Consider the following 20,670-nt stretch of genomic DNA (forward strand, 5'->3'; position numbering starts at 1 on the left):
GCAGTCTCAAGGGTGTGGCACGGAAGGATCCAGGAGATCCGATAGGTTAGTAGGGGAAACTGGGTGAAGATGGGGAAATAGGTGTGTTGGGGGGGGCTTAGGTAATACAAGGCCAAGCATGAGGTGAACTAGGCCTCTTTGTCACGCTATAGTATGGGGCACCTGGATTTATGGCCACCTGGATAGTATGGCCACCTATAGGTTAGGTGAACGATGAATTTCTTTTGTATTTTTGCCTTCTCTGCTTTCACCCTGTCCTTCTTAGCGGGACCGGCAGATCATTTTATTAGAAATAATGTTAGTGGCTAGAAAAACTGCTTGAAACTGCACTCGAACTGCGCATTTGACTCCTGTGTTTATTTAAACGGGATGTGTCTGTAACCCTTGGCAAGTCGTTGTCGTTAATTTTGTCCATACTTCGAAGCCCTGTTTGAATACTTACATCATGGCCAGTGAGTTTTAATTAAGATTTACTCGATTGATTGAGAAGCCTTTAATTCAACTTGTTGAATGCGGCGGATACGCCAGCATTCTGTTGCCACGGAGACCGAGATGCGTCACCGTTTAAGAGCCGGTGGAAACAAGGCCCAGCGATTCTGTTCCTTAGCAGCACCAAGGTGACCGCTGCTCTCCTTGCTTTTTACGCCTCCCTAAAAAGAGAAGTGTGTGCACATCTCAATACACGACAACATTAACAAACGCGGACAATCGGTTTGATTATTATCGAACTGGAACTTTTTTAAATTTTCGGCAGCGGGAAGGATTATCCAGTACCCCACGGAAGCGGTAGCGTTGGGAACGGAACCCAAATCTGTAAACAAACGCATCGCCTGTTAGCGACAGTTATAGTAGATCCGAACACATGTGCGAAACGACGGCTGGCTAGGCGCAGAAGATGTTTAAAAACACATTCCAAAGCGGATTTTTGTCTATCTTATACAGCATAGGGAGTAAACCTCTTCAGATATGGGATAAAAAGGTAAGTAGCGATTCAGAGTGACCGCCTTAAACCTACCCCTAGCTTCCTTAGCCTGTCGTGCTAAAGCTAACTAGCGATGCGTGTCGTGGTCCTAGTGCTTGACAATATTACAATCGGTTTTATTCTCTGGTGTAGTATGTTTTGGATCCAGTGTTGAAGCAGCTGACTAAGGTTGAGGTTTTAAAGTTTGAAGCAGCTGTCACGTCGGTGAATGGGGCTACTCTGCTCCAGTAAAGAACAAAAGTAAACATAAACTCTCGTATTTATTTAGTGACTACTGTTTCTCTATAAGCTTTTCAGATTTCTTCCCAGATGATATTTCGCGCTGTTGATGTTTTGAAACTAAACACAGCTTATACTAGCGATTCAAAGCACCGATACTGATGTAGATGGAATTTCAGGGACTTGTGGCGCTAAAAAAAAAAAAAGGAAATCAGGCCTAATACTGTTGTTTATTTAAACAAAATGTTGAATTCAGAAAGGCCCCTGTTCTCACTGATTTGTTAAATGTGAGTGTAGCAGGGTACAAGGTGGGCCAGAGGGCGCCGTTACTAAGCAACAGTTAATAATAGAAACGGTGGAGGATGCCATTTGTTTAAGACACTAAGAGGTTAAATGACAACACTTTGATGTAAAAGGGCCAGACCGTGTTCACTGACTTCATCACATCTGCTCCCACATCAGCATCTGAATTAGAGCCCGACGGATACAGGATCTTAGAGGCTAATACCCATATTCAAATTTTAGAGATTAAAAAGTATGATCAGCCGATAGTTATTTGTGACATCAACCCCACACAAATAATTCTACATGGTCTTTAAGGACCAATGTATGTACTGAGCAAAACATTTGTTACAGTTGAAAAATAAACTTGTCGGTCATCTTTGGTTGGCAAACTATGTACTGTAGCGGTGACACCGTTTCCAAATGACACTGTTTCTAATGTTGTTTATTTGACAATCATATACACCGATCCAGATATAAAGTATCCGCAATAAACTAATATCTCTCATGTTGGATGATGGTTATAGTGTCCCTTTACCAGAGAGAAACAGGATTTCTTTTTTTTTGTTCACAGGTGAGAAATGGCCACATCAAGAGAATCACAGACAATGACATCCACTCATTGGTGCTGGAGGTTGAAGGCACAAACGTCAGGTGAGCTTGTGTGTTTAACTCATCCTTTAGCTCAGGTCAACTTGTGCAAACGCACTCATTTTTCCTCCTTCTCACTATCTTTCCCATGACTCCAACAGTACCACCTATATAACATGTCCTGCAGACCCCAAGAAGACACTGGGCATCAAACTTCCTTTTCTGGTCATGATCATCAAGAACCTAAAGAAATATTTCACCTTTGAAGTCCAGGTTGGGAAGGCACTTGCTCTCGGTGTTTTGTCTCGTCATCTTGGTGGCTTAAACAAAAAATACATAGCCTTGCATACATGCATATAACAAATACAAACTTAACTCAAAACTGATATTTCATTTTGGGTTTGTTCCTTGTGTTGGGAAAAATAATGGCCACTCACATTTCTCCCCATCTTTGCAACTCTCAGGTGTTAGATGATAAAAACGTGCGGCGGCGGTTTCGGGCGAGTAACTATCAGAGCACGACACGAGTGAAGCCGTTCATCTGCACCATGCCCATGAGGCTGGATGATGGCTGGAACCAGATACAGTTCAACCTGTCAGACTTCACCAGGAGGGCATACGGAACAAATTATATTGAGACGCTGCGTGTACAGGTCAGTACTAGTGTGGCTGTAAGACCTTTTTAATAAATGTTTAAGACTGTGTTCTCTTTCTGTTGCTAATGTCTAATCTGTTTTTCTCTCAGATCCACGCTAACTGTCGGATAAGGAGGGTGTATTTTTCAGACAGACTGTATTCTGAGGACGAGCTTCCAGCAGAGTTTAAACTCTATTTGCCTGTCCAGAATCAGAAGGCCAAGGTGAGACATACACCTCCACGCACAGACAACTGTGCACTGACTACATCGTGCAGTACATATAGTAAAATAATTATGCAGACAATGGAAGATGTTTGACTAACACTTCTTGGTTTGTTTCTTGCAGCAGTAGAGCTTCTTAACCTGCATCGTTCCTCCAGACCGGATGTGATGTTTAGCTGTAAGATTTTCTGTGTGTAGACATATGATGAACTTTAAAACTTTGTAATATAGTAATTTTGGAGCTATGAGTTTTGAGTGCCGTCTTGTGTTGCTCTCTGCACAATAAAGTTTTTTTTAATGGACTCATCTCTCATTACATTTTTCAATGCATAATTGTTAAAAGGTGATAGTATCTTTTGATATTTTTGCAATAGACAATAGTTGTAGTGCTTGTTTTTAAATATACAAAAGAAAAATAGATGAGGCCATTCATTAAATATAAACAATCTTTATCAAACAACACAAATAATTTCAAGTTAAAGGTTATGAAAATAATTTTCATACCCAAAACATATCTTTGTTTCACTTTGGATTTCAGTTTACCATATGAACAAATTAGCAATACATGAATTTTACATGTTGCATCATATAATAATTCAATCACAAAATCAACCCTTGGAAATAATTCATCTTAAAGCTATATCTTTAACATTTTCAGCTCATATTCCAAAAAAAGATCCAGTGCAGTAATAATATAGAAACAGGAAGTGGTGAGCTTCAGTCGAATAAAATAACACGAGAAGGCCAACACAGAGATGAGTCCTATTCTCATAAGAGTTTTGATAACCCCATCGCAAGGCAAACTTTTCCATTTTCAAGAAATCTCAGAAAAAAAACAAAAAGCAAGGCAGAATTAAAAGTAAACAACTCTGTACAGGAGATGTATTTTTTTCACATGAGGGTCATGCAAATAAAAAACAAACAAAAAAATTATTCTAACTTTCTATCCTCACCATTTGATTATTTGAATTCCATTTACCAATGAATGTCAACCCTATCTAAGTTGGTTATATTTCAAGTAAAGTTCCATTTCACACATTTTTTGACACTGACTGACTTTAATGTGTTTACAGTTTAGTTTTTCAGTCTTTCCACCCAGCTAACAACAATGCACTGAACCATGCATTTTGGATTTTGCGAAGAAGCTTCCCAGAAAGCAGCTCTTGGCATTGAGTTATCAATATAGTACTCTACAAATAAAGACTGAATAAATATCCTGCACTCAATTGGCGCTTAAAGACCGTACACATGGTCACGTGTTTATAAAAGTGGGTCTCACTAATTGATATTAAAGCTGCCATTTGCGCACTGAAATACCAGTAAAGTGATAAAATTTATGCCTGACTCTTAAAGCTCTCCATCAGAATAACATCTTGTCCAGAAAACAGAACTTACTGTGTTGAGAAATTACATTTTAAAAAAGGTTTCATACTGACAAAGCATTACATTTGGATGAGAATTTAAACTGAGGGCAGTAAGTTTTACTGTAGGTTCCCAAATACTTCAACACACCATAAATATAAATGCATTTTGAATCTATTGGCTATGGAGAATATGGTTAAGGAAATTTCTCTCCTTTATAAGTAATTGGCCTCTGTGTCTTTTATACATAAAATTACTGGTGTGTGTGTGTGTGTGTGTGTGTGTGTGTGTGTGTGTGTGTGTGTGTGTGTGTGTGTGTGTATATATATATATACACACACACACACATACATATATATACATGTGATATATATATATATATATATATATATATATATATATATATATATATATATATATATATATATATATATATATATATATATATATATATAGAGAGAGAGAGAGAGAGAGTTTAAGCATGTTTTTGCAGCAGGCACTTACAATTTTCAACAAGAAATTTCAACACACAGCGTTTTTGATAACTGGTCTTACGATTTAACACCAGTGTTTTCCCTGAAATGTGATCAATGAGGAAAGAATATGGGACACATTTTCAAATATTAAAAGGCTCTGATTTAACATGTTCAGTCAGCCCTCGTGTATTTAGAAAAGATTCAAAGGTAAAGTAAAATAACAAAACATCTTCCCATATTAACTTTTATACGGCAATATCAATATTGGCAACAGCGTTGGGCTCTAATAACTTTAAGATCAATTCTAGAAAAAGACTCTCCTCAGGCTTTGAATACTGTACACCTCTGGCATTAAAAGGCAGAGGTTCAAACTCCAAATATTACTACTGCATCTGCTGTTTTAGTTTCAAACAAACTGAAATTGAGCCAACCATATACAACTAAATGTCAAAAAGCAAATTTCAGAACAAATTATCCCAACAAAACATTATTCCCCACACGCAGTTGGTACAACTTAAGGAATACATTCATAGGAATCTATTGCTTAACAGCATGCATCGCTTTAAAGTGCAAAAAAACATTCATTGGTTCAGATCAGTAAATCAACTACTGCATTAAATCATTCATTTAACATGAAATCCAACATAAATAATGTGTTCAAAATGGTACAACATAACCGCAGTCACATCAACAAATAAAGTTATACAAAGTATACAATAAACCATCCGACAACTCAAAAAAAATAAGAAAACAATAAAGCCAAGGCAAATGACACAACTGTAGTATGTACTGTTACACTAAGAGCTTGCATTGATATTGTTTGTAGCTTAGAAACAGGAGAGAGGAGGCTGCCTGTAGGTCCATGACTGTGCCAATACAGTTACAAAAACTGTCTTATTACTCTTTTTTTTTTTTCAACAAATAATTTTATATATATATAAAAACACACACACCCACACACACACACACACACACAGAATACATGTACAAACTCACTGTGTGTACAATTTCTCTGTTGCCTTTGGATACAAGAAAAGAGCAAATTCTCCACCACTAATATAGAAAAAACATTTTCATATTGGCTCTATGGAGGCAGGATCCTGTTCTGGCTTGTGCTCACGCGACAGTGGCTCATATTTGCTGCACAGGACAGCGTGTGCATTTTTAAACATCCACAGCTCAGGAGTGGTGCTTGGCTGAAAGCCGTCTTTCCACTTTTGAATGCATTAAAATGCTTTTGAATTTCAAGAAATTGTTAAAGCTTAACCAGGACAGTTTCGTTCAGGGCACCTAACCTCTGTGTGAGCTCATGGATCATCAACCACCAATAAATCGGCCACTCTAGGAAAACTTAGCACCACACATTTTCTTTTGTTTTTGATAAAATTGTACTACTAAGAAAAGAGTTGAGGATCAATTCAAATAACAGAAATCCAACTGCTATTTCACTTTGGGTCCAGGATGAAGTGTTTAGAGCTTAAACATCCTGCGCCAGAAACCGATAATGAGGGATGAGAGTGATGGCGGCTCCGGAGGTTTGCTAATACTAGCAGCAGACCACAAAAGGTGTATGTCATACCAAAGTGGAATATTGCTTTGAATCAAGCACTTGTCATGTTGTTAGAATACGTTCCCGATATACTGTAGTCTATTTCTCTTAAGTGCAAAAAAACGCAAAAGTCAAGAAAATTTTCCTGCTGTTGCTGCGGTTTACTGACAGGTTCATATTAGCGTAACTGTCGCCTTAACTTCCTCTACATTCACTCACTGCGGGCTGGTGTGTGTGTGTCTGTGTGCGTGTGCATTCGTCCAGTACTATGTGGTGCTCCCGTAATGAATGACATAGTAGTCATGGACATACATCAGCACAGCGACAGGCTGGCCAATGATGAGCGAGATCCACACAGCTGCATTTCCATAGTTTCCGTTCAGGAAGCGACCCACAAACCAAGCCAGAGGGACCTGCAGAGATTAATGTTGAGAGGTCAAAATGTGCTTGTGTACAGGTTTGTGTATGGATGAGAGACGGTGACCAAAATACAGCAGCTGGAGGAGAAGAAGTTATTCGTGACAGCGTGAAAGAGATGGACAGTTCAACGTGTCTCACCTGAGCCATCATTCCCATAAAGGCCCAGAGTCTGAACATCTTCAGAGGAACGCTCACCAGGTACTGAGGAAGAAAGAGAGAGCGTAACCATACATTTTTTTTCAAATGTACTAAAAATTTAAGATGAGAAAAGCTGCACACTCAAAACTCTGATGTTTTCCTACGGTTCCTCCTACTGTTTCAAATAACATGATTTTGAATTTGCAAATCATAGCATAAAATATAATACCAGTCCTTTGAAATTATTTACACTATTTTCTAAGTTGTTGCTGTCAAGTGTGGGAAAAACAGCTGTCCAAAACAGGCCATTTAATGTAGAGACATTAAGTCTAAGAAACTTCAAACTGTTTTGAGGTTGATTTATCAAATATGTGGACATTAGTAGTGTTCTGTGTCACAGAGAGAGACTTTTTTGGTGTTTGGTTTACCTCATGGAAGAAGGCAGACACCAGGAAGACAGCGGTTTGAGCCAGAAACTTGTTGATCCCCTTCCTCAACATTGGCTTATAGAAGTGTCTGTAACACAAACACATAAATGAGCTCACACACAGACACTTGACAAATTACCCTGATCTTTATCTCTTAAATCTGGATTTAAAAAAACCCTCAAGAAAATGGCAGTCCACACCTTGATTTCTTTACTATTGTACTTTGGATTTGATTTCATACAGACTATAATGAGAATGTGAAGCCAAAACATTAAACAGGGTCTCAATGTTGGGGGGGGGGGGGGGGCAAAAACAAACAAAACAAAAAAAAACCCCGACTGAACTCATTATAGAAACCTTTGGCTCACCTGAGGCACCATTTATGCACTGGGATATTCCAGTTGGCCCAGAAATAAGTGACAGTCTCAGAGTTCCTGAAATGAACAAAATGCAAAGATTGAGAATTTGACTTCAGGAGCATTGGGTTCTAAATGATGGCTACATGTTTTAATACGCTTTTATTCCTGTGTGACATTTGACACATGGTCTATTTATGCACATGCATAATTATTTGTTTGTTTGACTTAGCCTTAAATGCCTTAAACCTGCAAGACAGCAGTCTGCCGAAAAGACATACTGTATTAGCTTGGATGGAAAAAAATCCAGGAGATTAAAATGGGCCACACTGAGCATGTGTACCTGTTTACATGTCCTTTCATTAGTTTTGGTCAGAGTGTCTTTAAATGTATGAATATTGTTTGTATTTGAACCAATACCCTTACTGTATTATCTCTGTACTCACCACCAGTCCCTGTAGAACTCTCTGTCTCCAAACTGCAGCAGCTCTGCCACAAAGTTCATAGAGGAGTGGAAAAACCAGTAGAAGAATATTAACCATATCAGATGGTTAGGGACCTGGGAGAGGTGAGGAGAATATCAAGGGAGAGGTTTGGGAAAGGTGGCTGGGTAGTTAAGATTACACCAAGGTTGCCATGGTGCTACTCCTTCTCTAACAAACAAGGTCTTAATGCACATGTGAGACAGCAATCACATTTTCATTCAAACATTCATATTTTCATTTACTTCAACATTTGTTTGCCGCTATAAAGTTATGAAAGGTCATGGTTGTGCATCCCGTGTAGCTCTGTCATGATACCCACGGCTAGTTTCAACAGGCGCTCCACCATCCTAGAAAAGTCCATTTCCTGTGGGAGACACAAGGGATAAAATGTTAAGTTTTTGTTATGTTGTATCTTTAAAAAAAAAAAAACAGAACACCAATTACAATCTAAAGTTTCTTGCATCTTGCTCTGCCGAAGCCTTATGTCAAGTCAATTTAGGGTAGAGATTGTTAGTAAGGCTGTGAAAAAGTGGTACATAGAGTATATAGGGTGTGTGCCTGTGTGTGTGTGTGTGTGTGTGTGCAGTGTACGCACCTGGAATGGTTTCATTGAGTTCCGTATAGTGGGAACCATCCACTGAAAGACACAAATTTCAATTACTTTATTTTGTGCTGCTTGATTTGTGAAAAGACATTCATTCAAACACGGCGTACATGCTGAATGTTTGTCGGTGTTGTGTGTAAAATAGTATGTAGGATATAAATATTCTGCACACCTGCTGTATTAGTCCCACCAGCAGCTGCATGAAGAAAAGCTGCAAGAAAGGGCGAGTTATGATTGAAACCGAACACGCATACATGTCTGTCCTGCCTGTGTCATCTAAATAACATCTTTAAACAAATGATGGTGGGACACCGTTTGTGTGCGATGATGTGTGTGCGTTCCCTCTCACCATTTCAAAAAGTCTTCTCATCAGGAAGCTTTTACGTATTCGAGGTGACCGTGGGAAGTTGAGCTGGTAGCAGAGAGTTGGGGCAAAGACAAAGTAGTACATGTCTAAAGACAAACAAAGAAAGCACATATTAATATCTACCATAAAGATGTTTTATCTTAAGCTCTCCAGTTCATCTCTGTGCAGGCGTCATGGTTACCTCTGTGGGTGAGGTTGCCTGGGTAGGAGACATGAGAATGAGCTGCTGAACCATTGGACTGGGCCACGGACGGACCTGAAAAACACACAAATGCATAAGGTAAGTACCTGGTAGTCTCAGTCTCATTCCCATGTTTTTCTATAGTTGTTCCCAAAGTGTATTTATAAATAAAACAATCAGCATATTTAACTTTATGGATTACTCAGTGCGATGTCATCACACCGATCTCAGGATTAAAATAGCTCCAAATCACACACAGTGTTTAAGCTGTTAAAGATGCATAACGATGATCTATGTCTGTGTGTGTGTGTTTGTATGAGACAGAGTGTGTGTTAGCCGAACGCTTCAGTTTACCACGCCACCACTAGATGGTAGTAGCAGTACAGCAATAAATTAAAAATATAATAATCATAATCCTGTTTAGTGTGCAGAGACATGTGTGTGTGCGGTTCCATTTTTAATTTACTCCCAGAATTGTCTTGGTCAAGATGATTCGACAGTTGCTGTGTTTGTGTGTTTGTGCATGTGTGTTGATTTACTTACACGAACATGACCGTGTCATTCTTTTGGCTTTGGCTTGTCTGAGTTCTCTACACCACCTGTTGGTATCTTGGTAGGAGTACAGCTTCAGAAACAGCACTGTGTAGACACCTAGGGAGAGCACACCACCCACTGACACACACACACACACACACACACACACACACACACACACACACACACACACACACACACACACACACACACAAAAACGTCTTCACCATGACAGTCGCATTAGAATGACCTTTAAAGGACATTGGACTCTAACCAAACCTCAGTTCACACCCCACCCCTAACCTTAACCTCAGAAATGACATTTTGCCTCATTAGGACCAGATTATGTTCCCCATGAGGACTACTGGTCCTAACTAAGTCTGAACAAAAACAGGTACACACACACACACACACACACACACACACACACACACACACACACACACACACACACACACACACACACACACACACACACACACACACACACAGCAATTGACTAAGAGCAATAAATGACAGATGAAAAGGGCACTGTTGAGTGATGTGTGTGTGTGTTTAGATGGAAACTAAACTTAAATAATTTTTTATTGGCCAAGTTTTCTCATTGTAATTCTTGACATCAGTTATCATTTCATTGTCATTTCTGAAGCAGCTGACCCATATTTTTCGTGTCAGCATCAAAATATACACATGAACGAACTCTTATTTAAGATACTTGACATGCATATGTCACATAAATACAACTTGTACATTCTTGTACGTATTTATATGTACCTGGGGTCATGGAGCTCACAGTGAGTACTGTGACTGAAGGAAAGATCAACATGGATGTCAGGTTAAACATGTGAAGGATTAGTCCCGTAGTTTTGGAAATGGTACCCTGGAAAGATGAAAAGAAAAACAGAAAGGAGTCCTGTCACTGTGAAACATCTTATCAGTGGCTATAGATATACTTTCAGACTTTTTTTCTTTAAGCTGAGAAAAGCAAAGCTTTTTCACTGTGCAACACAAGAACTCGAGCTTTTTACAAATATAAAATACCTTATCTGTCAGGGGTGTTTATGATCATATACTGTATAATCTAATCTGGATCAGCAGTGGGTTTCTTATCAGAGTTAAGAGCAGGTATAAAGAGGGCAGGTGCTTTAGTGTTGAATTTATTGTGTAGACTTCAGAAAGCGTCAAGTACCTGTTTCAAACAAACATCCTTGATGGGAGGTGCATGAATGATCCACTTAAAAGCAAACATACACTCTCTCACAGTTCATCTAATAGTGCAGTAATTATTTTGACAAAATACCTAAAACAAATTTAGGTCAGGTAAGATGTAAATTAAACTTTGTGCCATCTAGGAAAAAGCATGCAAATCCTTGTGAAGACTCACAACAGCCAGACGTCTCTCTGTGTACAAGGCTGCTAAAATGAACACATTTGACGCTGAAAGACAGAACAGAGAAAAAGATTACTCAACTACAGCAACTACTACATACTGTAGATGTGAACCATAGTAGGTTAATACCATTTCATTTCTCTGTGTGAAACCATTTAACACAGACAGAGAGATGGAGAAACTGGTGTAACTGTTGGTGAATACTGATTTTGCTGAGCAAGTTTCAGGTACTTTAATAGTTGAGTGCCACTGATTGTTTTGTTGCATTGATGAATCCGATTGTTGCTGGAAAGGAAACAATGTCAGAAGTCAACAAATTTCTTAGGGTAAATACAGGATGAATAATCAATTAACAATACTGTACACAGGGACTGACACTAACTATACTTCTTTGAGCTCATTTTGAGCATCTGGCCTATTAAATCTACTGTACATTAAGCTATATGAGATCACGGAGAGGCCGTGAAACACATATTTCATTACCATATGTTTAGACAATATTAAGGCAGTAAAATAAAATAGAATAAAATAAAATAAAATAAAGGCTCCATACCAATGATGAGGCAAGCTGCTGGCCAGCTATAGGGGTCCTTTAAGAAGAGAGACACCACTTGGATAGGGTCTACCAAGATGCCATACCTAGATGAGAAAGGTGAGAAGTGAAATTACTGATCCCATCAGGCATAATTTAAAAAATGGTTATGATTAGGAGGTTTAGATTAAGGTATACGGCTAAAAATTGTCATGCTATGTGGGAGGTAGGTTGGAGGTTAGAGATCGGTGGGGTCTGGTAAAGGTTTAGTGAGGTTGTGGTCACTGTCCAAACTGCAGTGGCATCCTAACAATGGGATAACTTGGAAAATTAGAATGCCTACAGTGAGGTGATCTCCAGGACTGTCAGCTAAGAAAGAAACTGGGTTCCGGCTTTGTTGGTTCTACAGTATTAAAATGGATATAAAATTTGAATATTTTTGAACGACCCCATAGTAGCATGTCCCATTTCCTACTTATGTCAAGTTTTCCTGCAGAAGAAGGGGGTGGGGGTGAGGTGTGGGGATGAGAGGAGGAGGCCAGGAGTGAGTTGGACCAGCACCTGCTTGTGTATATACACTGCATGCTGAACATGTAAGTTTGCGTGTGTAGGTGCACACTCACTTTATGATGTTCTCCAAGAAGAGACGTGCATTACTCAGCACCTGAGAGAGAGGACAAAACAGCCCACAGGAGGTAATGAGTATCATTCACCATATCAACAAAACTCACACAGGAGAGATATTTATAATCACTCTTGGGTTGAAGGTTGTTTTGTATCTGGCTGTTCACTGAATCTGGCATTTGTTTAAAAGATAAAAATGCTTCGCTACAAATCTGGCTTACCATTTTCTTTGCATACAGCTCTGCTCATGATTTGTCTGCGGATTTAAATGTGTTTGTTCATGCTGAGTCTCCCTCTGTCCAAAACAAGAACAGAAACGGAAGCAGGATGGTGCCTTTCAAAAACAACTGTGACTTCAGACGGTTGAAGGGTACACACACCTGTCCTTTGTCTAAGCTGTTGTTATGCAGAGCAGTTTATCAAGAGAGGGACACGAGCAGTATAACAGTTATGTGTTGAGCCGTAGTTCTTTGCAACTGCATAGATCAGATCCGTTTCATAACTAAATTTAGCAACATGTTCCTGGTACCATCACACCTTGATTACTCTCACAACCTGCTGCTGCTCAGTCTGTTAAAAAGTTACGTTTATTGTTATATTATGTATTAAGGTTCAAGGTCGAAGTCCAGCTGTACCTCAGTCATAAGTTATCTGAGCCTCTCTGAGATAAAACTAGGGACCCACTCAACACACAGAGAGGCAACACAGCATATGTATAGTATATATACATTTTATAGATAATTTTTATGGCAGTAATTTTCAGTTTATAAGTTAAAGTAAGTTATGATAATGACAGCAGTGAGGGTATGACACATGATAAATCATGCTGTGGTGATTATGTGGCATGTTACACTGGCCTGCCAAGGCCCTGCAGCAATGTGGTTTTGATTCAACACTGCATTTTGTCCAAAGCACTAACCTTTGCCTCAGTAACCTTCAGCATGGACAAGAGAGCACTATCACGTACAACACGATAAATGGGACAGGGGCCTGTGCAGAGCATTTATAGAGAACATTGCAAAATGTGATTCTGCAATACTTAAACTGTACAATTGCGTCTTTTCTCTCACCCCTGTCCACAGAAAGGTCAGTGTCAAAGTTAGACACTGGGAGTTGGCAGGAATTCAGTTTGTTGCTCAAAGACTCTTCAGCAAGGGGTAAAGCAACTGAACTGAGGCTGTCTGGTTAAAGAGCCACTTCTGTCCAGCGGTACAATATTAACTGAGGTTAAGAAGGCTTTATGCAAACTGTTATCTGTCTTATAGTCGATAATATCCGTTGTATTGATAAAACTCAGGACTCCCATTTAAAGAGTTTAATTTGTCTTCAGAAATATGACATAACTTAACGTGCAGAGACAACTGTGACCTGCGTGCGTAAGTAGTTTGGGTCAAATCTCAACATCAAAATCTTTAAAAATTTAAAGGAAAGTCCACATCATCTATGAATTATTTCAAAAATGAAAATGCTGGGTTTCTTTTTTTATTTGTTGAGTCACGTTTTCCAGCATCCAAAGACTGGGATATTTATATTCTGAGTTAAACACATTTCCTTATCTAGTTCTCTTTATTATCATTTATAATGTCCTAAGTAATAAAACACTGATTAAAAGACAGTCATGTTGGACAACAAACACGTCTTTTTAATCAAATAATATCCCAGTAATTTAAAATTCACCAATATACGTGCCATGTATGTTACCTTTGAATAATATGTAATATGTTTTTAGACAACAGTGCCGATATGATTCAGATGAACTATCTGCTAGTGCCATCAAAGACTGAACATTTTGCACGCCCTTCTGGTGAAGGTTCAGCCAGCAGTTTGCTGAGCAGTGACATGCACCTACTGTGTGTTCTGCACCTACGTAACCAGTCAGCCACTTCTACCCATGATCCAAAAAACGTTGTAGAAAAAGACTAACGAAACAAACTAACCATTCATTTTCACATGTTTTCCTTCTGTTTTAACAGTCTTGTTTTATGCTCTGGAATAAATGTATAAATGTGCAGCTGGCAGTGTAAAGTTTTGCTTTGTTTTGCACTGGTCTTGTCAGTCAGCGGTCATATAAGCTATTCACATGGTTGATTTGGCTGCACATCAGAGAGAACAATGATATGGACCAGCTGAAGCATCAGTGGTTTGCATCACATCCTGGGTTGATTTTTGCTTGTCAAGGATCAACACTGTGTCTTATACCAAATATGTTCTCATCTAGGCTAACTGAACAACCCTTCTTTTTGTTGGTTCACTATCACAGATGTAGTGGCACCAATTCTAAAATCTACTCAACGTTTTCTGGATGTCTTGGTAGTAGTTTTAAACCTCGTATTTAAAATGGACAGGGAATTTTTGGAGACCCAATACAGCTTGGCAACTATTTGCCAAGCTGTATTTGAATGGGTAACTATCTCTTCGGAGTGATTACGTAGGATGATAGTTTGTCATGTTACAACAAGAACATATGAGGCTATTTTAGAAAACCATCTTAAAAAGTGTTTTCATGAACATCAGATCAGGATTAAGTCATTTTTCATGGTCACCGGGCGCAAATATCACAGAGGCACAAGTCAGTAATTTCTGCTTTTTTTGTCCACCACCCATGCTTTGAGGTTGCATATTAATTGTAAACATTAGTAATCCCTGTAAACCTGTAAACACTTGGCTTCAACATTAAGAGTGTAAAGATGAAGAAGGTAAAACAGCATCTAATCTCTCATCTATAGAAACACGCACTCCTGGGGCTGACATTTTGGTCCTGGTTATCGAGGACAAATTACACAACTAAGCCTCTAAATGTTTACACACACACACACACGCGCGCACACACGCACACTTCAGTGATTCCACCTACGCACTTACAGCCTAATCCCGAAGGCTTTCTCAAAACAGCCTGAACCAAGCAGTGTCACTTGTCCCTGGTGACCACAAAGTGGAGGAAGTGGTCGTCACAGCAATATAAACTTTCAAAGTGGGGATTAATCCTGTCAGAGAACTGCAAAATCAGGCTTGAAAAACACGCACACAAAAGCACGCACGCACACACGCAGCACACACACACTAACTCATGTACACAAGCCGAAACACGCACACAAATGCAGGGACAAATAATAATCCTTGTCTATACAACCATGCAAGTACATACACATCCACAAAATGCAAAACTTGCAAACATGTGCACCTAGACAGAGACATGTGCATACACACTTGCACACATGTTCAGTGCTCTATTTATAGTCTGGGTCCATTTCAGCTTCATTAGGATTTACAGCTGACTGAATATTTGTATCCTCCATGCCTATCAAAACACTTAACAGTGACTGGATTTTCAGAGGCACTGCATGGTATCACTGGAGACACAGACAGACACACACACACACACGCTAACACACACACAAACACTTGACTTCAGCCACTGGAACGGGGCAGAAAGTTCATTTCTCTGAAGAAGGCCCTGTTGTCCTTGAGTGACCTTATCCCGGGGGGACATAATTAACTGTGACACATCTGTGATCAGTGTCGAAACTTTTACTCAGACTGTCTGGTTCTGCATCGAACACAAGATTGATAATCCGCCAATTTAATATTTATTGTAAGACAGTGTTGTCAGGCAGGTTAGGGACGACAATATGGTCAAGATCAGTTTTAGGAGGTTCATGTTGGTATATGGTCGGGCTGCAATACTGTGAAAAAGCCACAGCCAAAACTAGAATCTCTGACATTCTGACAGCTCACTCATTCTGGCAACAACAGTACATCCTCAACAGTGTCTAGTGCATACATACACAGTGGCTGTGTATGTATGCGGTATATGCACACACTGTAGCATGGCCTTTCAGCTGTTCTGACAGGAGCTCCTACTAGTTTATTTTCTTGCCATTTACAGTGCTTCTCACATATGTTTTCGCAGCTTCTGAGCTTCTGCTTTAAAGTGATCCCTCTGAGCTTGTACTAGCGAAGATTTGCCAGCATGAACGGTCATGCATTCAAGGGCTATTTTCAGGGCTATAATTAGAACTGTCCCCGCAAAAAGACTTATCTTTTGGTTTAATGTTTTATTTTAGAATTTCAGAATCATAATCAACTCAAATCAAGTCCACATTTCATGAGAAGAGAAGTTCAATTTACAAAGCAAACTTCAAACTGAGATTAAAATGTAACTTATCAACCCCTTCATCTAAGTTGTAGAAATGAGAAAGTACAGGGCACGGCATGGCGAGTGTGTGAGTGTGAAAAGAGATAAGACACAAAAAAAAAAAAAAAGGAAGAAGAAAAAAAAAAAAAGCAACTTATCAGACTCCTCACAGACAACGCACACAGACACACAACAAGTTTTACATGTCACAGAAAGTCACTCTAACAGCTCCGACTCCCAGTTGCAGGAGGACGTATAGTTTGCAAGTTTGAGCTGGCACTTCTGCTTTTGTTGTTATAGCAACTGCCAAAAGAACTTCCGCAAGTTCAAATGTGCTGTAGGACTAAGCAGTATTATACATTATACAGTATACAGTATGTGTTTGTGTGTGTGTGTGTGTGTGTGTGTGTGTGTGTGTGTGTGCATGTGTGTGCGCGCGACAGAATGAGAGACAAAGAGAGGGAGATTACAACAGTTACCCTAATTTCTGCAGTGCTTTGAGGCAACGTGAAGAAAGTATAGAGAAAAAGTCTGAAAACTGTTTTTGCTCTTGCCACGTTTTCATTCAAAATTTATGAGTCATTTTTAGCCTCACAAACATTCGATGGTCAAGAGCGGTAATATTTAGCTATATCATAGTCTACATTGCTACTGGTAAGCAGTTTTGGAAGTCCCAGTCCGGTACATTTTCAGTACTAAGTGCACACGTGGCTTTACTCACCAGCATGACGACACACCAGTTGAGGATTCCTCTGTAGTTGCTGTAGCCGCTGGCCGAGCTCAAGAGAGACTCCTGGAGGACGTGACAGCTGCAAGAGAACACGGAGCCAACAATTTTACTGATGACTTTTTGGTAGTTTTAGCTCTTTATCATCCCTCCTGTCGTACGCATAATGATGACCTTTAAGGATTACATCACTGTGCAAACATCTTCTGGTCAGTCTCAAACCTCAGTTCGGAAACACTGAACTGCTTGTTGAAATTCAACATGACCAGAAATGCCAGAATGAGGAAACCAGAGGACCCAGCACTCCTGTGCATATTCATACTTTTGTAAATTATTTTAGTATCTCTACCATTACTTATTTTTTAAATCTTTTTTGAATGTTTGATACATTTAGTCTTACTTCCCTGACTGTCAAGCAGTTGGTAATTTTCAAACATTTCCAATAAGAAAATGGCCCAGCTTATGGTTATATTTAGCACTGTGGTGGCAGCGGTCTTTATTTTGACAACAAAGAAAATCTGGACCCAAGCTGGGATAAAAAAAAAAAAATTGTTGTTACTTTCTCTTTTACATTTTGCTTTTAAAAGAATGTGTTTTGTTCCTACAACTGCAGCAGACAAGGAAAAAGTTGGGAAAATTTAGGTTCAAGGTATTGTACATTGTGAAAACTGATGTTTTGTCATTAGGCAAGAATTTCTACACAAACCAAACAGAGAGGAGATGAGAGAGAAGGGAGAGGAGAGCAAGGAGCAGGATGGAAAGACCATATAGTGAGAAGGAGGGAGAGTTTGAAAAGAAGAAAGAGGACCGGAGAAGAGGGAATAATAGAAGGTCAGCAAAAGTCGAAATGGAAGGAGCATTTAAAAAGGGTTGAGGGGTTCCTAAAGGAGTGCCAGGATACACGTGGCAAGACCAGACCAGCAGAGGAACGTGCAGACATAGAGGTACTCAGCAGGCACAGTATTGCAAAACCACATGCCGTTGTTTCTCAGTTGCTGTAAAACAGGAAAGTCACACCGAAAAAAAAAAAAAAAACAAAACTCTGGAAACCTCATCTAGCTGGCAAGACTCCAGGGGAAGAACTACAATCACATTCTGGCTGGAGAGACACATGCACTTAGGAGGCCATTCTTTACATCTTTTAGTTAAAAGTCCACAAGATGCGGGAACCCCAGCCAGGCTCTTGACAGCTTACAACAATACGTAGAGGAGGCCTCACCCCCATGGAAATGCATGGTTTCAAAGGTGAGGACATATCTGGAGAAGTGGATGTGTTACCATAAAATGAATGGTTATGTGCAGGGTAAGGGTCAGGCTATTGTGTTGTCTCACGGTGTCTGTTCTCACTCGCCCCTGTTTACTCCATATGCACTGTATCAAAACTCCCAGCTACCCCGCCTCTCTCTCTCTCTCACACAGACTAAAAAGGTCTTGTTAAGAAAGGCTGCTACGTGACACCTTTCTTTTCTTGTAAAAAAAGGGGAAAAAAAAGAAAAAGTAAACTACACTGTAAGATAATCTACTCAAGTTCTTACTTTAATTTATTAAATCTAAATCACGATGATATTGATCTGAGAAAAACAGCAAATCTCCAAAGTGGAGGAGCTGTAACAAGATGATGTTTGTGGTGTTTTAACTGACAAATGAATTCATCAGTGAACTGATAATCAAAATAGTTCACTGAATTTTTCTTCGATCCAGACCACATTAGACCAGGTCTAGATCAAAACCCACTATAGCTAGACTTATCAAATCTGGATCACCTTAACCCACAGAGGCTAAAGACGGTTTAAAAACGATTTCAGCTTGTGAAACCTTTATTCTGTTTGTGAAAACGCAAAAAGGGCGATTTCATCCAGACTACATTAGACCAGGACTAGATCAAAAACCACTATACCCGTCTAACCTGGAGTAGATTAACCCAGAGAAGCTCAGGACTGTTTGAAACGCAGTTTCAGATTTGTGAAACCTGAGACCTGGAAGGGGTACCTGAGTCTCTCGTTGATATCTTCCACTGCACTCCTCTGTTTCCGCGGACTGTTTGTGAGGAGCTGCTGCTGCTGCTGCTGCTGCTGCTGCTGCTGCCCTGACATCCCCGTCTCTCTGCCCACCTTGCCGTTGTTACTTGCATGCCTGTGCACCTCGTCCTCTGTTTTGGCTTTGGCGGGATAGTGCGGAGGTCTCTCCCCTGCATCGTGCCACTTGGTGCCGTTGGCTTGCTTCACGCCGACCGCTCCTCCTCCTCCTCCTCCTCCGCCGCCGCCGCCGCCACCAACGCCGGAGATGGTCGTCCTCCTCCGGCGGGTTAAGGGCCCTCTTGTCTCGGCTCTGTCGCTCATTTCAGCGGCTTCAGTCGCGCAGTTTTTACCTGCCTGCCATCGCTGGTCAAACTACTACCACCCGATTCTTTCTGTTTCCCTCCCCAGCTTTCCAATAAGCGCCTACTGGGTAGCGTCCCGAGTCATGGCACTAAAGAAGGCGGTTCATCCCCGCTATTGCCCAAGGTGCAATTGTCAAGTGGGGTTGCCAGGTTTGTGGTTTCAACATCCCCCTATCGAGCTGAAGTCCCAACCCATTTCTGGATTAGCAACCTAATGCTGGGGTTTCCTGACAATTTTCTTGGGTAAATTGACATATACCATTGTAAAATGTTTGCCATAACAAAGCTACAGAAGATAAAAGACATAATTTTTATTAACATTCAACAACCAAAGATCCCATAATCCTTTAACAGGCTAAAATGGGGGAAATGTACAGTGCTGTACATAGTAACTGTTTATTTAGCTTTTTTGTTTTTTAATTTGTAAGTATTTATTACTTCATTTATCAACCAACGTAACCGTTTAAATATATATATACAGTTTGCTTAAATTAGATTGAGATGAGTATTATGCTAAATTTGCCCAGAGTTGAGCTTCTCAGGCAGCATTACTAACGACACGAGTGCCATCAGTGAGCATCGTATTATGTTGTTCCGACTGGTATGAATACATGGGTGGACAGAAGAGTTGTGCGGACAGAGTGTGAAGGGGGACACAACTATGGCCCCCACCAATCATGTCAAACCCTCCCTGTCCTGTTAAGAAATACTTCTGCAATAGGGTCTCCCCTGAGGGGAAAAAAAACTCGGGTTCCGCTTCCCGTGTGTCCTAAAATGAACCTCCACCTGACATTTGGAGGCAAATAGGTGGCTCTATTTATGTGGCTTTAATGTAGTTTTAATGCAATTGCAGTCCTACCCCCATATCCCTCCATTGCACTTTAATCTGTTGTAATGGATTTAAGTTCATGAAAATAAACCCACTGATTAAGCGATACTAAATGAATGTTAAAAATTACTTATACATATTGATATTCCATATTTCAACTAATATGGTGGTTTGGTTTTGTTTGCATGGATTCTACCGATGCTCAATATCAGTGTGATTT

At 39.9% G+C, this 20,670-nt stretch overlaps 2 protein-coding genes across 3 annotated transcripts; one reads left to right on the forward strand and one right to left on the reverse strand.

Moving 5' to 3' along the window:
- The first annotated feature begins 640 nt into the window (after positions 1-640).
- On the forward strand, positions 641-3,235 carry cfap20 (cilia and flagella associated protein 20). Of its 2 annotated transcripts, none has more exons than XM_040122048.1 (6): positions 641-979; positions 2,058-2,137; positions 2,236-2,347; positions 2,539-2,727; positions 2,820-2,933; positions 3,061-3,235. In XM_040122048.1, exons 1-6 carry the CDS (start codon positions 896-898, stop codon positions 3,061-3,063), a joined length of 582 nt encoding a protein of 193 aa, XP_039977982.1. In that variant the 5' UTR covers positions 641-895; the 3' UTR covers positions 3,064-3,235. The 2 variants fall into 2 exon arrangements, with proteins under 2 accessions (XP_039977982.1, XP_039977981.1); XM_040122047.1 differs by having other exon boundaries at positions 643-979; positions 3,058-3,235.
- A 2,485-nt stretch (positions 3,236-5,720) lies between these two features.
- Positions 5,721-19,740, reverse strand: dgat1a (diacylglycerol O-acyltransferase 1a). Its single transcript, XM_040122527.1, has 17 exons — positions 19,231-19,740; positions 17,236-17,323; positions 12,379-12,419; positions 11,777-11,862; positions 11,218-11,270; positions 10,608-10,713; positions 9,843-9,971; positions 9,300-9,374; positions 9,101-9,204; positions 8,924-8,962; positions 8,743-8,784; positions 8,467-8,511; positions 8,109-8,221; positions 7,675-7,740; positions 7,307-7,394; positions 6,879-6,941; positions 5,721-6,733 (listed from the first exon to the last, which is right to left on the reverse strand). Exons 1-17 carry the CDS (start codon positions 19,578-19,580, stop codon positions 6,587-6,589), a joined length of 1,635 nt encoding a protein of 544 aa, XP_039978461.1. The 5' UTR covers positions 19,581-19,740; the 3' UTR covers positions 5,721-6,586.
- Between the last annotated feature and the right edge of the window lie 930 nt (positions 19,741-20,670).

This window comes from Xiphias gladius, chromosome 24, assembly GCF_016859285.1.
Source record: "Xiphias gladius isolate SHS-SW01 ecotype Sanya breed wild chromosome 24, ASM1685928v1, whole genome shotgun sequence".
NCBI lineage: Eukaryota > Metazoa > Chordata > Actinopteri > Istiophoriformes > Xiphiidae > Xiphias > Xiphias gladius.

Bases quoted from the DNA above. Each gene is read 5' to 3' on its own strand.
- cfap20 (XM_040122047.1), top strand. From the start codon at position 896: ATGTTTAAAAACACATTCCAAAGCGGATTTTTGTCTATCTTATACAGC. The intron at 2,348-2,538 runs GTTGGGAAGGCA...TGCAACTCTCAG, and splicing joins ATTTCACCTTTGAAGTCCAG to GTGTTAGATGATAAAAACGT. The intron at 2,728-2,819 runs GTCAGTACTAGT...TTTTTCTCTCAG, and splicing joins TTGAGACGCTGCGTGTACAG to ATCCACGCTAACTGTCGGAT.
- dgat1a (XM_040122527.1), bottom strand. From the start codon at position 19,580: ATGAGCGACAGAGCCGAGACAAGAGGGCCCTTAACCCGCCGGAGGAGG. The intron at 9,972-10,607 runs GTACATATAAAT...TGTGTGTGTCAG, and splicing joins TGTGAGCTCCATGACCCCAG to TGGGTGGTGTGCTCTCCCTA. The intron at 8,512-8,742 runs GTGCGTACACTG...TGTCTCCCACAG, and splicing joins ACTCAATGAAACCATTCCAG to GAAATGGACTTTTCTAGGAT.